The 15,035-nt window shown below is 37.8% G+C and overlaps 2 protein-coding genes across 2 annotated transcripts in view; one reads left to right on the forward strand and one right to left on the reverse strand.

The window, feature by feature from the left end:
• Window positions 1-15,035, reverse strand: part of LOC137428086 (uncharacterized) — a 951,578-nt gene that overhangs the window by 237,761 nt on the left and 698,782 nt on the right. The window lies entirely within an intron of this gene.
• LOC137427376 (uncharacterized) overlaps window positions 1-15,035 on the forward strand; it is a 78,663-nt gene that overhangs the window by 54,406 nt on the left and 9,222 nt on the right. Inside the window, exon 3 of the mRNA XM_078778366.1 lies at window positions 14,092-14,202. Coding sequence (XP_078634492.1) covers window positions 14,092-14,202 — 111 coding nt within the window. The remainder of the gene's footprint in view (window positions 1-14,091; window positions 14,203-15,035) is intronic.

The raw sequence follows: 15,035 nt of genomic DNA on the forward strand, positions 1-15,035 counted from the left end.
TTACATCCTCTGTAACACTTCTCACTACGCGCTTCCATGTGCTCCCTCGCACACGCGCTACGACCGACTCACTCTCGACAGCACACTCACTCCTCGGCATGCACTTTTTCCTCACACACCCCATGGTCGGACATTCTCGCACACCTCTTTTTTCGCACACCGTACCTGTCGCACACTTCACCAACGGCCCGGCCTCTCACGAACACCCGGATCCAAATCAACCCCCAAGCCTACTGAAGCTTTCCTCACATCATATACATTTCCACGTATATCGCCACTCACCTTGGCACCTCGTCTCCGCACCTCCTTCACCACCTGCAAACTCTTTATTTGGTTAGCGAGCACATCATCATGATTTGAGCACCAACCTTGAACATATTCCATCACCTCCTCCTTTATCTCCCTCTTCGTTTCTGTCCGTCCCTTCTTAATTTCACTCACCTCTTCTTCCACTTCCTCTAATTTTTGCTTCACCTCTTTTATTTCTTGGTGCGTCTCCTCAAGTTCATCCTCTAAGGCTACCTTGACCGTTTCTATGTGCGTCCTCACCTCTCGGTCCTTCGTCTCCATTACTTCTGTCACCTCTTCCAACCTCGTTGTCAGTCCCTCACGTACCATCTGACATTGCCTCTGTGTCGCTATTAAGTCATTTTTAATGTCGTTTTGTGTCGCTTTTAACCCTCCTAGTACCGCAGTGTTCCTTTGAACCTGCTCCGTTAGTTCTTTTTGTCCCTCCGTCAGCTGTTCCACCTCCTCCATCAGATCTTCTATTCCCCCTTGTAACTTTGCCGTCCTATTTCTCACCTCTTTCTCGATACGCTTTTCGCCTCGCTTTACCTCCTCGCATACCGCCGAGACCTCCTCACCTACACCTCGTCGTATCTCCTCTTTCATCTCCTCCCTCTCTTTTGTAGATGCCGCCCTCATCTGTCCCAATTCATCCCTCTGAGCATCCAGTTTGGTTTCTACCCCGATTTTCACCTCCTCTATCTGCTCTCCCATTTGTTTAATTTCTCGGGCGGATTGCTCCCCTATCTCCCGCTATTTGTCTTCCATCCTATTTTCTAACCCCATTAACACGTTTTTCGCCCCCTCTAACTGATTCTCCTGGGCAGCCATTCTATTTTCCACCCCCATTAACCCATTCTTTACCTCTTTTATCCCATTGTCTAACCCCTCAAATTTTTGGTCTAATCCGTTAAAATTATTGTCTAGCCCCTCAAATTTAGCTTCTCGCCGTTCCCCCATTTCTCCCATTTTGCCCCCCATTTCACCCCCCAATCACTCACTATCAGCCCTCACTTCGTCCCTCATTCGCTCACTATCAGCCCTCACTTCGTCCCTCATTCGCTCACTATCAGCCCTTGCTTCGTCCCTCATTACCCCCATACTGTTTTTCAAACCTCCAATTTGGTCTCCCATTTTGGCTTCTAGCCTGTCCATAAGGGCCCCCATTTGTAACATAAAAAGGTCCGAATCCCCCAGCGGCGCTGCTACGGTCACGGGCACGGCTAGATTTGGTGCCGCTGTAACCACGTGCGCAAAGGCGCCATTTTGTGCGCCTGAAACCTCGTGCGCGAGAGCGCCATTTTTTGCACCTGATACCCCCTCAACCACATCCTCCATATACATTTCCCCGAGGTCCTGGGTCGATTCCACCCCGTCTATCTCTCCCACCGGCATCCCGTCGCCTTGACCAGCCATGGCGCGATTTCAAAATTCGGGTTTTCCTTTAAAAACAAAACAATTTCCAGCAGCTTGTAATTTTGGGCGCGTTAAGCGCGCTTCGGGCCTCGTATCTCACTCCCCAACACCAATTTGTTACGGTCAATAACACAATTGGTGTTCCAAAATTTGGGCTAAATAAATTTAGTCCCAGGTTCGAATCCCAACTCCTGACTACCAATTTGTTACGGTCCGCGGATTAGGATGTTATTTTTACCGAGCGGAGGTATAACCGCGGCCGAACTGTTCTTCCCCGATTCACCCGATTTACCCAAACGTTGGCCATATCGCGCCACAGCTACTCAATCTGGAAAACTCTAAAGCGACCGAATGCAAAGAGGAAGAAGACGTACAGAAGAGTAACGGGATTTATTACTATTTACACACTTAAGCAAAAAGAGCAGTCACGATTATGTACAGGGACATGAGACGCAGGTGACACAGTGAATTCCTTATACAAGGTTAATTACCTACCCAGGACAGAACAAACAAAGACGACTCACACGGGGAATTGCAGAGTGGATTGGCTGGAAGGAGGTGTGTGGCTGGAGGGGGAGGACGGCACGGAGCTGGCTGGAGCTTGATCCCGCACGGGACGTCGGGCTGGACCTCGACGGCCGCTGATGCCACCGATCCTGTCATGTGCGCGGGATCACGGGTCGGATCACGGGTCGGATCACGGGTCAGATCACGGTCGGAGCCGACGCGCTGGTGGGGGGTCTGGCATGACGGGTTCTCTCCTCTCTCTTTCTTTTGTCCAACCACTCTTTCTCCAACGCAACCACTCAACGCAACCACTGACCACCCCTGACGACCAACTCAGCTCTTGTCATGGACCTCTCTTTTCAGACTCATCTCCTTGTCTCTGTAAAAGCGCATCTGCCTTGGGGAACGCCCCCCCGGCGGGTTATATAGGCCCCGCCCCTCAACCTTTGCAAACCTCCCCCAAACGCTCTTCCTCCGCCCTCTCAAACCAAACCCCTCGTGCTCGGTTGGTTGTTCGGGGCTGGCTCACTCCTCCCCTCTATGACGAGGTGGAGACACGCCCTTCTTTCCCAACCCTGCCTCGTGGCCAATGGTGGTTGAAGAAAACCGCCCAAAATGCAGTTGGCCATTGAAATGAAATGAAAGGGGATCTACTCTTATTTCACTTGGTGCAATGGAGTATTTAAATTAATGGGAGACACGGCCTTACCCTAAGACACATAATAAGATATAAGCTACTGAACAAGGGTTTTATCGGGTCCTGCAATGTGGTGTTTATGGAATAACTACCGAGACGCCCTTTTTATCTTTACACTACGGAGGTATTTACAAGGAATCATTACATTTTACAGAGGGTGATATTTACAACAATTTACTATACAATTAAAAAAAAAAAAACATTCTCATATCCACAACAATATCATTTAATGAATTGTAAAGGTCAATGGGAAAATTTTCCTTTTCTTCATCATTATAGTAAATGTGTTGAAATAAATCCTTTTCTTTAAATATTTCATCAAATTCTTTATTGGTATTAATACGAGTTGTTATTTCTTCTTCACTAATACTTGCATCTCTGCTTTTCATACGTTTGCGTTGTCTCCTCATCGATATCAAAACCGAATGATAAAATCTTAACTCCATTACCACACAATTGTTTAATAATTTGTCTCATTCCTTCAGGATTAGTTTCTAAAATCCCAAGACCATTAGATTTTACTTTATTTAACTTACTCTTACAATGTGAATATTTTGTCGAACCAAGAGAGACCTCCTCAAATATTTGACCTTCGTTCCTCAATCGCATATGTTCCTCCATTGCAATGTAGTAATAATCTTTCCCTTCTACTTCTCCTGGTCGCTTTGCTCTGGTTGTAGTACTCACAAAACGAATCATAGGGTGTTTTAAAAAAAAACTTACAATCTTTTCATTTTTACTATTCAAGAGTTTAGATTTATGAAAGTTCTTTCCTGAAGCAGATTTACCCACAAGATTAATAATAATAGTTATCATTTATGTGTGTAAAATATCAGTTAGTATCTCATCTTGTTTCACAACAATATATTTATATTTTCCAATCGTGTGTTTCATATAATTTTCAACTTCGTTTTTACTACATAACGTAGAGCAATTATCTCTCCAAAAATTATTTACATCTATTGAATTTAACTTAAATAAAATAAAAGTATTGGCATTGTTTCTTATTGAGCATCGAGGGAGTTGAAAATATGACTAAGATAAATACAATTACAAGAAGAATGTCTCCCTCTTGTATAGTAGCTATCCATTACTGTTTGGTTTCTCTCATTAACACAATCATCAAAGATGACGAGGTTCTTTTTTGATTTATCTAAATCTTGAGGTGAAGGTATATCATCCGTTTTATCACTGAGAATACAAGTTATGGGTTTTGGTTTCGGTTTCTGTGTATCACAAAATAGTTGGATTATATCCTCAATGTTAAAATCATTTAGTTTGTTTTGAAGTTTAAATAAACCGATAATGTCTTCCTTTTTAAGACCCGCATTAAAACCTTGTGAGAGTAGTTGATACTCGGGTTGAAAACTTGACTTTGTAAAAATTATTAAATTATCATAATCTAAAAAATTAGGACGAAGGAGCATCTTTAAAAGCAAACAGGTTTTTCCACATCCGCTTGAACCAACTATTGACATCTCAATGAATTTGGAAGATTTTCATGGTTGTTAAATTTTATCTTGTTTTCCCAAACGTGTAAAAAATCATTCATTTATATATTTGGAAAACAAGTCATCTAACTTTTTTTGAGCTAGTTTAGAAACTCTATATTTTATCCTGAGTTCAGGTTTAATTTCAAAATAATTCATTATTTTATTTATATAGTATCTTGTATTAACATTTCCATTAACATTATTTTGAATAATAAATATCATTAAACCCTTATACATTTCCTCAATACAAAGAGTCTCTTCCCTTGAAAGAAATAGTGTATTATCATCACAATACTTAACATTCATCTCTCTTATTAATCTTGTCAAGTAATTCATTTTTGGTTCAAATTTAAAAGAGTTATATATTTTTTTATTTTTTTTATTATCATTAATTAAAATTAAATCACAGAAAATACATTGTTTATATGAACCCTCATTATTAAGCCCTATTCTATCACAAGCCGGACAATTCTCTAATTTATCATATGGAGAGTCTGGAAATTCTAAATATCCTTCTATCATATTTATATAGTAAATTTTTACTTAAACTAAACGCAAGTTTATTAGCTAATAAATACAATGTTTCAAAACACAAAAGACAAATTTCAATCAATCTCTACTTTGGTACCAGCAGAAAAATATGTCAAAGATGTTAAATTGAACAAAGATAAATATGGAAATTTTTGGATTAAACCTATAATGGAGAATAACATGTGTCCTTTTATTAAATTTACGGGACAAGCTATGTTAATTAATAACTCTATTAAAGTAAATTTGACAAAAGTTTCTCCACTACTACTGGCAATTTACTCAAAGCTTGAAAAGATCATTGATAAAGAAGCTTTGAAAATGAATGATAAGACCATCAACGATTCTAGAGGAAACATTTGTATATTCTTTAATAGACCCAAAGATGTGGGTGAAATTAATAAAATGAATATTAGTGGTGAACTATCATTCCGTACCCTGATTATTAGAGATTATTTGAAAATAACATTTAATGTAAAAAATATTGTGGTTATTAGTTCTAACTAGGGCATGCCCGTAATATATATATATCTAAAATTATATCCCCCCCCTCTATTTACATGAAATGGTTTGGTCCATTCGCAAAGCCAAAGCGAACGGCTTGCGAGTACGGTGACAATCCCCCCCCTCTATTTACATGCAATGGTTTGGTCCAAAGCGAACGGCTTGCGAGTACGGTGACAATCCCCCCCCCTCTATTTACATGAAATGGTTTGGTCCAAAGCGAACGGCTTGCGAGTACGGTGACAATCCCCCCCCCTCTATTTACATGAAATGGTTTGGTCCAAAGCGAACGGCTTGCGAGTACGGTGACAATCCCCCCCCCCTCTATTTACATGAAATGGTTTGGTCCAAAGCGAACGGCTTGCGAGTACGGTGACAATCCCCCCCCCCCCCCCCTCTATTTACATGAAATGGTTTGGTCCAAAGCTAACGGCTTGCGGAGTTTGGTAAAGAAATCGCCATATCGTGCACAAACGCGCAGGAAAGCGAAAGAATCGCAAATTAGTTTTAATTAGTTTTAAAACATAATTTAACGCCCGAGCGAGTTTAACGCAATCGCAAATCGCATCGCAAAGCGAAAGAATCGCAAATTAGTTTTAATTAGTTTTAAAACATAGTTTAACGCCAACATAGCGCCAACATAGTTTGCCGACGGGAAATAAATGAATACGCTCTCAAATGTGCCGTCCGAGGCAGAGTCTGTTCGCCACGTTCGGCACACGTGATAGCTCGCTGCTCTCTGATTGGTTGAATCGTTTTTTGGACATAGCTCGGTATCTACTTCTCCGATTAATTTAAAACCTTGAAAAGGCACATCCTCGGGTCCCCAGCAATATACCTGGCAAGTTTCAAGTATATCGGACCGGTAGTTGTCGAGAAACAGCGGTCACATACAGACACACACACACACACACACACACACAGAGATTGCTGGAATTATAGATAGATGAAAGAAAATATATAGATATTGATGGAAGTTTAATGGTATGTAAATGAGTGATATTGACATTCAATACTCTGAGAGTCTAGGATCTGAATATGATACTGAGAGTCTAGGATCTAAAGATAGTTATGATACTAATAGTTTGTGTTCAAATGATAGTTATGAGAGTAGTTTTATTGATGATGATAGCTGTGAATCAATGAGTGATAGTGATAGTGATAGTGATTTTAGTGATGATAATTCAGTGTACACAAATGATACTGTGTTCTCATTGAACTTAGATGATAGTGATGATGATGATTTTAGTGTTGAATTTTGTGATTAAAAAGCGCTTTACTTTTAGTATACCTGTAAAAAGGTGTTTTACTTCAAGTATAGTTTCATATATGAAAAGCCTGTAAAAAGGCACTTTCTTCAAAGCACAGTTTCTTCTATAAGTGTTTTACTTTAAGCACAGTTTCATCTTTAAAAAGGCACTTTGTTTTAAGTATAATTTTACTATATAAATATGATCAAAGCAATGTATTGCGATGTTTGTGAACAAGAATATAAACAATACAAAAGACACCTTAAAACTAACAAACACACATTTAATCTACTTCACCTACTAGCTCCTATTCAGAAGGAAACAAAACACTGTTCTGTCTGTCATAAAAATATCCTCAAGAAAGGCTTCGAAATACATCTTAAAACAAATCTACATTCATCAAAATTTATCACAACTCAAAACTCAGATGGCGCATTCAAAGGACATATTAAAATAAGAGTCTTTAACTTCAAACCTCCTGAACCAGAGTCTATAGTTGATGCTGTAGAAATAGTTAAACCTGCTGTTCAAACGTTGATTGAAAAAACACTAAAATAAATGAAACCACTTAAATTTTATATGGGAGTAAAATTAGAAATGACAAAGGATGAAGGAGTTATAGATACACCATACATGAGAACCGAGCCACACTTTATATCTTCATATCAAGATCTTAAAACATCAGGAGTCTATGATGAACTTATTAAACAAGAGCAAGATGTGGATAATTCAATCGTAGGAAGTGGATTCAATATAGGAAAAATTATTTACATAGACATTCATATTCTTAAATCAGATCCTCTAAAAGCTTCCTCTTACATTGATTTACCCAGTGTTATCAAAAATAGAAAAGCAGTTATCAATATCAAAAATAAAGACAATAAATGTTTTCTCTGGTCTATTCTAGCACACTTACATCCTCCACATTTTCATGATGAAAGAGTATCTCATTATAAAAAATATGAGAATACATTAAATACGAAAGATCTAAAGTTTCCTGTGGCTTTAAATGATATTCCTAAATTTGAAAAGTTGAATAATTTATCAATTAATGTTTATGGTCTAACAGAAACAAACAACATTCAGGTTGTAAAGCTTTCTGATAATTGTAAACAAACTCTTATTAATCTTCTATATTTTAATTCAGAGGAAAATTCACATTATACATACATCAAAGATATTGCTAAATTAATAAAACCACAAGTATGTAAAAGAACAAATAAAATATATATTTGTTTGCGTTGTCTTAACTTCTTCCATACACAAGAAAGATTAGATAAACATTCAAATTATTGTGGTGAACATAAATCAACGGTAATCAATATGCCTAATGAAGGCTCAAAGATCACATTCAAAGATGAAAAGAAAACAATAAAACATCCATTTGTTATATATGCTGATTTTGAAAGTATTCCAGAAAAAATTGATACTGCTTCTCCAGATCCAAAAGAATCATACACAAATAAATATCAAAAACATACTCCTTGTGGTTTTTGTTATTATATCAAATCATCCGTTGGTGATGAATATAACAAGGTAGAGGTGTATAGAGGCTCAAATACCCCAGAGGAGTTTGTGAAACGACTAGAAAAAGACTGTGTCCGATTAACCAAGATAATGAGAGAAACCAATAAACCAATGTCCTTGACGAGTGAGGAGAAAATAGAATTTAGAAAAAACAATGTCTGTCATATTTGTGAGGAAAAATTTGGTAAAGGTTTAAAGGTTAGAGATCATTGTCATCTCACTGGTAAATATAGAGGTCCGGCTCATCAAAGTTGTAATATTAATTATAAACTCCCCTCTTTCATTCCTGTCTTTCTTCCTAACAATGCTCATTATGATACGCATCTATTTATTGATGAACTTTCAAAGACATCTGGACACATTTCAGCAATTCCTAACATGGATCAGAAATACATTTCATTCACAAAAACAATTCACACATCTCCTATTACTCATATCAGATTTCTTGATACATTTAAATTCATGGCAAGTCCATTGGCTAACTTGGTTCAAAATCTGAAAGAGTTTCCATGTCTTTCAGAGTATTTTTCAGATAAAGATTTTCTAACACAAAAGGGAATTTACCCATATGACTATCTGGACTCATTTGAGAGATTCAATGAAACACAACTTCCTTTGAAAGAAAATTTCTATAACAAATTAAACAGTCATATATCTGATAAAGATTATGTACACGCACAAAATGTTTGGGAAAAATATAACATCAAGAATCTTGGCGAGTATCACGATTTGTATCTCAAAACGGATGTGCTTTTATTGGCTGATGTATTTGAAGCCTTTATAGGCCATCAGCCAGACCCCCAAAATAGGGTCCATTGGTACCAAAATGAGGGAGTAAGCCTAATTTTGATTTTTGGATAGGTCTTTACCCCTAGAATATGAAAATATGTGATAGCAAATTCAACCATGTAGCTAAATGGGTGTTATCACCTCATTTTCAAAATGGCCGCCAAAATGCATGTTTTTCTATTAAAAACACCATGTTTCATATTCTTGTAGGAATTTGTAACAAATAGCATTGCGTGTTGAGATGTTTAAGACTTTAGAACTCTCTTAAAGTATGAAATACATCATCTGAACTTTAATCCAAGAAGATAGAATCCAATATGGCACCCAATTTCACAAAATGGCTGCCATCATAGCAACAACTTTATGCACAAAATATGCACGAAAATAACTGGCATTCAGTAGATTTGCAAGTATACACATGGAAAAAAGTATCGCACCACCACGTATTTCCGACATAGTGGAAATGTATCAATGAATTTTTGCATCTTTTTGTTGCGGTGTAGGGTAATCTTGTGCAACATTTTGTCCAGATGTTGGAACGCAATGAAGAGAACAAAATTGGGTGACACATTCCTGCCTGTCCTTCCCATCATTTGTTTGCTGATACTTTCTTATCAAACGACTAATACTGGTATGGTGATGTCCCAATTGGTTAGCAATCTGTCTCATGGAATTGCCAGCAGTCCACATACCAATGGCCTGCCATCTTTCAGCTGTTGTTAGCTGCGGAGGTCCCATTTTGACGTGCTGTTTGAGATGAAGTTTCAACACAACTTTATCTTTCAATTTTACTGGTGGAATGACTTCTCCCTATACCTGTGTTTAGAGCATGCTGAAGCTAACAGTTGAATATATAGCCACAATGTTAGTTGAAGAGCGACTGACCCTCAGTGGAGCTGTAGAGAGATGCGAGTCTTGGAGTCTTAGCCTATACTGAGTTTTGGTCTAGTTCACCTCAGTTGCCAGTGTGCGTATGATCTTGATGTTGCCAGTGAGAGTTTTAACTGCGTACGAAAGCATCATGTTTTGGTGGTTGGTGCTTTCCACGTGTCACAGCATATATCATGTCCTGACTAAATGACTGGACCAGGGTGGTTATCCTAGATGATTGAACCTTACTTGTCGGGTCTCCAGTTAGCAGCCCAATGAGAAACCGCTCCAGCTCATATGGAATAGGTGTTACATCCTCAGCATCTGATGGATGGTATGGCCAGGGTGTGGGTTTCATGTCGTCTTTGATTTTTGTACGAATTGTCGCTGATGTTTGATCTATGATCTTGTTGGAGTCTTTCACTTTGTTTTTCCATATTTTGAGTTCCCTTTGCAGACATTGATTTTGCAAGACAGCATCTTCCAATGATACATTGTCTGGTACCATCACCAACTTTCCCTTGTCATCTGGAAATATCTTCACCGAACTCCCCAGCTCATATTCAAGCGTTCTATGAACATGTTTCTTTGTGGACTGCGTTAGACAATCAATCCCATCAGACAGCATGTATTCTTCTAATTTAGCAGTGAGTGACATGACTGGTATGATGGTCTTGTTTGGGATTACGTCTGTTCTGATATAGGTGAGAAGTTTTGCATATGCTTCTTTCTCGATCCTCTGATACTGTGCAAAATCATCTGTGTCATCGGGTCCATCTGCACCTTCAACCTCAGGCTGTATACATTCTCTGTTGTAATTCCTGTAGCATGAGAAATGGTAACACGCTTCTGCTGCCACAATATCTCTACTGGTAAGCGCTATCATATCCTTGTCATTTTTCTTTATTGCACATTCTCTCAATCTTTCATCTGCTCTGAGTTGAACAACTTGTGAAAGTTTTTCACGTGTATGAGACCCCTTCACATACTTGTCTCTGCGACAGAAGATGCACTCCGTATCATACACTCTTTTCTCTACTGATGATCTCCTACATGGCCTTTTGGGAGCGCTGCTACCTCCTGCTTCAGATTCAGTGTCTTCATTGGCTTTCCTCTTTAGCATGTTTAAATCTCGTTTCATGGTGAACAGGCTCATACATTTTCGGTGGTAGAATATTTCTGGCACTTCATTGCCCTCAAGCCCCTCGGCAATATTGATGATATGTTCATGGTTCCTAACCTTAGCCGCTTCCAGTAATGTCAACCAAGATGTGAAGTTTTGTGGGCTCACCAGATGATCATCGTCATCCGATCTTGTCATGTGTATAACGCATTCTTTGCTTTCTGTGGCGCTGTTCATTTTGGAAAATTAGTAGACCTCATCACTTGGTGTGTACTATTATTTCTATTCTAATCGTATAGCATCTACTTTCTATCTACTCCGTTGCTCGTTGCTCCGACCACCGTTCCTACAGAAAAAAAAGCAAACAAAACAACAACAACGTTAAATTTTGTATGTAAAGTGGTGGCCATTTTGGACGCCATATTGGATTTATAGTTCTCATGAATATCTAATGACATTTAGAAAGTTGTAAAATCATTTCTAACCCCTAAAACCAGGTATAAGATACCCAAATTTGGGGTATAGGGTGAATAGTGAAAAAAACACTACATTGACCATTGATATTTTGAGAAATTTGGTGGCCATTTTGAAAATGGGTGATAACACACATTTAGCTACATCGTTGAATTTGCTATCACATATTTTCTTATTCTAGAGGTAAAAACCTTGTCAAAAATCATTATTAGCCTTACTCCCTCAATTTGGTACCGGTTGACCCCCCTAGCTGATAGCCTATTAGATCTGTTTGTCGCACTGGATATGGATTGGATCCTGCTCACTACTACACAGCACCTGGATTGGCTTGGAGCGCGATGTTGAAAATGACAAAACAAGATTTGGATTGGATAACCGATGTTGATATGCTTTTGATGATTGAAAAGGCAAAAAGAGGTGGAATTTCACAAGTATGCTCGAGCAGATACGCAAAAGCAAATAACAAATATCTTCCAAATTATGATTCAACGAAAGAGAGTTCTTACTTGATGTTCTATGACGCAAACAACTTGTATGGCTGGGCAATGTCTCAAGCTCTTCCTTATGGAAAACCTAGATGGGTAAAGGAAAAAGTCTACAAAAAGGTTTAACAAGATGTATGTATCTCTACACAAAAAGAATTGGATGATTCAAAGGTTGGTTATTATTTTGAGGTCGATTTAAAATATCCTGAAGAACTTCATATCAAACATAAAGATCTTCCATTTGCTTGTGAGAAAGAAAGTCCAAAGAAAGAATGGTTGAGTGATTATCAACGATCGTTTGATATAGGTGAATCAACAGAAAATTACTTACTACATTATATAACAAGAAAAATTATGTTCTACACCAAAGAAATTTGCGACAATATTTATCAAAAGGTCTAAGAGTAGAGAAGATCCATAGGGTTATAAAGTTCAATCAAAGTCATTGGCTGAAGGAGTACATTGATTTTAATACACAAAGAAGAACAGAGTCAAAAACAGATTTTGAGAAAGACTTTTATAAATTGATGAATAATGCGGTCTTTGGTAAGACCATGGAGAATGTGAGGAAAAGATAAAATATCAGACTATCAACATCTTGGGAACAAGCATCAAAATTAATTAATAGACCGAGTTTTATAAGAGCCGAGGTCTTTACTGAGAACTTTTGTGCGATCCATTTGGTTAAAGAGTATTGAAATGGACAAACCTATTTATATTGGAACATCAATTCTTGATTTATCAAAGTCATTAATGTATGATTACTTTTATAATAACTTGAGGAAGAAATATCAAAATGATGTTAATCTACTTTATATGGATACAGATAGTTTTATTTTGAAAATTAATACTGATTATGTTTATTCAGACATGAAAAAGGACATTAATATGTATGACACTACTAATTACAGTTCAGAGAGTGAGTTGTTCTCTTCTAAAAATAAAAAGGTGATTGGAAAGTTCAAGGATGAATTAGGAGGAAATGTTATGAGTGAATTTGTGGGATTGAGGTCCAAGGCTTATGCTTATAAATACATTGTGAATAATGTTGAAAAGACTGATAAGAAGTTAAAAGGTGTAAAGAAAAATGTTATTAAAGAAACAATAAACTTTAAGGATTATTATAACTGTTTAACAACAAAGAAAGAAGAGTTTAGAAAGATTAATGGAATAAGAAGTTATATCAATTATATACAGAAGAGATAAATAAGAAAGCATTGGGGGCTTTTGATGATAAGAGGTTTATTTTAGAAAATTGAATTGATAGTCTCCCTTATGGTTATAAGTGTTAAAATATATATAAGTGATAAGTTAAAAAGGGGGTTAGGGATTTTAACGGGCTACCGCCACCTTTTTTTACTATTATATAAATGATAGAACCAAGTATCAACCAGACTAAAGAGTGGAGGTGTAATCAACCTTGGTATAAAAATGGAAAACATAATGAATATGAAAAATATCAAATAGGTATAATTGAAAAGGCAACTGGTAAAAAAGTTCACAAAACAAATAAGAGAATTAATTTAAATACCGGCGAGTTGGGTAAAAAAGATGGAAATATTTTTGAGTGGACAGAAAACTTTGATGGTTGTCAGGAAAATATATACTTTAATTTTAAAATGGTGTGTGGCACAGGAGGTGCTCAAACAAGAACATTAAGGGAGGTTTATCATTTTATCTTAACTCAGTTAAAATATCTTAAGAAAGAACCAAACTCAAACATCTTTTTTGTTGATGTATTAGATTGGGATGGTAGTGGTAAGAGAATTAAATTATTTCCCACACATAAACAAATATTTGTAGGATCATTGTTTCAGTGGTCCACTAAACAACAATGATCATTGATAGTAAGAGTAAAAGGCCCATAAGACCAAGGGGGGAAGGAATAGAGGTGTTAAGGGGAAATGAAGAAAAGTGATGGTGAGAGAAAAATTTACATGTAGGTGAATGGAGATTTGGGGCTGTCCCAGGAACAACATTTATCATCTCATCTCATTAATCCTTTGTGTGCGGCATCTTGTTTGTTCGTTTTCAAAATTTTCATTTAAAAACTACTTTAAAAAAAAATCTATTTTAAGAGTATGAAAACCTCTGCATGTGACACAAGATGCCTGCATTTAATAAAAGTTACTTTTTCCAGATTTCTTTGTGAAAGTGGAAGTGAAAGCTGAGCATGACATTGATGTACACCTGGATCGACCCGGACCCAAAGATGCCAAAGATTCTTTCCTCAAGAACCATCCTCATGAAGGTTTCTGTCAATGTCGATACATTTTGATTCAAACAGTTTGATGATGAACTCTGGTGTTAAGAAAAAAAACATGACGTTATGATTTCATTGCTTTGAGAAATAACCACGATGGTAAATCAATTTCTCAAACATCAATTATCACCTTTATCATTATATATAAAATATTTTAACCAACAATAATATACCTTGTTGTATCCTATTTCTTAATTTGTACTATCGTCAATTCCGATTTAATATTAATTGGACACCATTTATTAGCACCTATTATTATTTCACTAGTGGGGTCACACATGGGAATCCCATGGGCATGGACGTGTGTGACATTTGGACATATTGAGTTAGATGCTGCATCTGCACATTCAGTTTTACAAAATGATTCCTGGCAATTAATCAGATCCACAAATGATGTAATCTACACAATGTATTTACTTCATGCATGTGTGTGCACATCGGAAATACAGTTTGAAATATGTAATTACATCTCATGTAAAATGTGGCTTCAAGAGCTCAAATCCTTTATTTCCCCGCCCCCATCCCTCCCACATCATGCACACTGCACCGGGGAGTGGGTCACACACGGGGGAGAGTGGGTCACACATGGGGTAGAGTGGGTCACACACGGGGGAGAGTGTGGGTCACTTTACTCATCTCTCCTCATTCTTTTCCAACTCCTCACCCCTCCCCTCCTCCCCCAGTCTTATCTCCCCCTCCCCCAGTCTCCTCTCCCCCTCCCCAGTCTCCTTTCTCCCTTACCCAGTCTCCTCTCCCCCTCCCCCAGTCTCCTCTCCCCCTCCCCCAGTCTCCTCTCCCCCTCCCCCAGTCTCCTCTCCCCC

This window comes from Myxine glutinosa, chromosome 5 (genome assembly GCF_964187855.1).
Source record: "Myxine glutinosa chromosome 5, kmMyxGlut1.1, whole genome shotgun sequence".
Lineage (NCBI taxonomy): Eukaryota > Metazoa > Chordata > Myxini > Myxiniformes > Myxinidae > Myxine > Myxine glutinosa.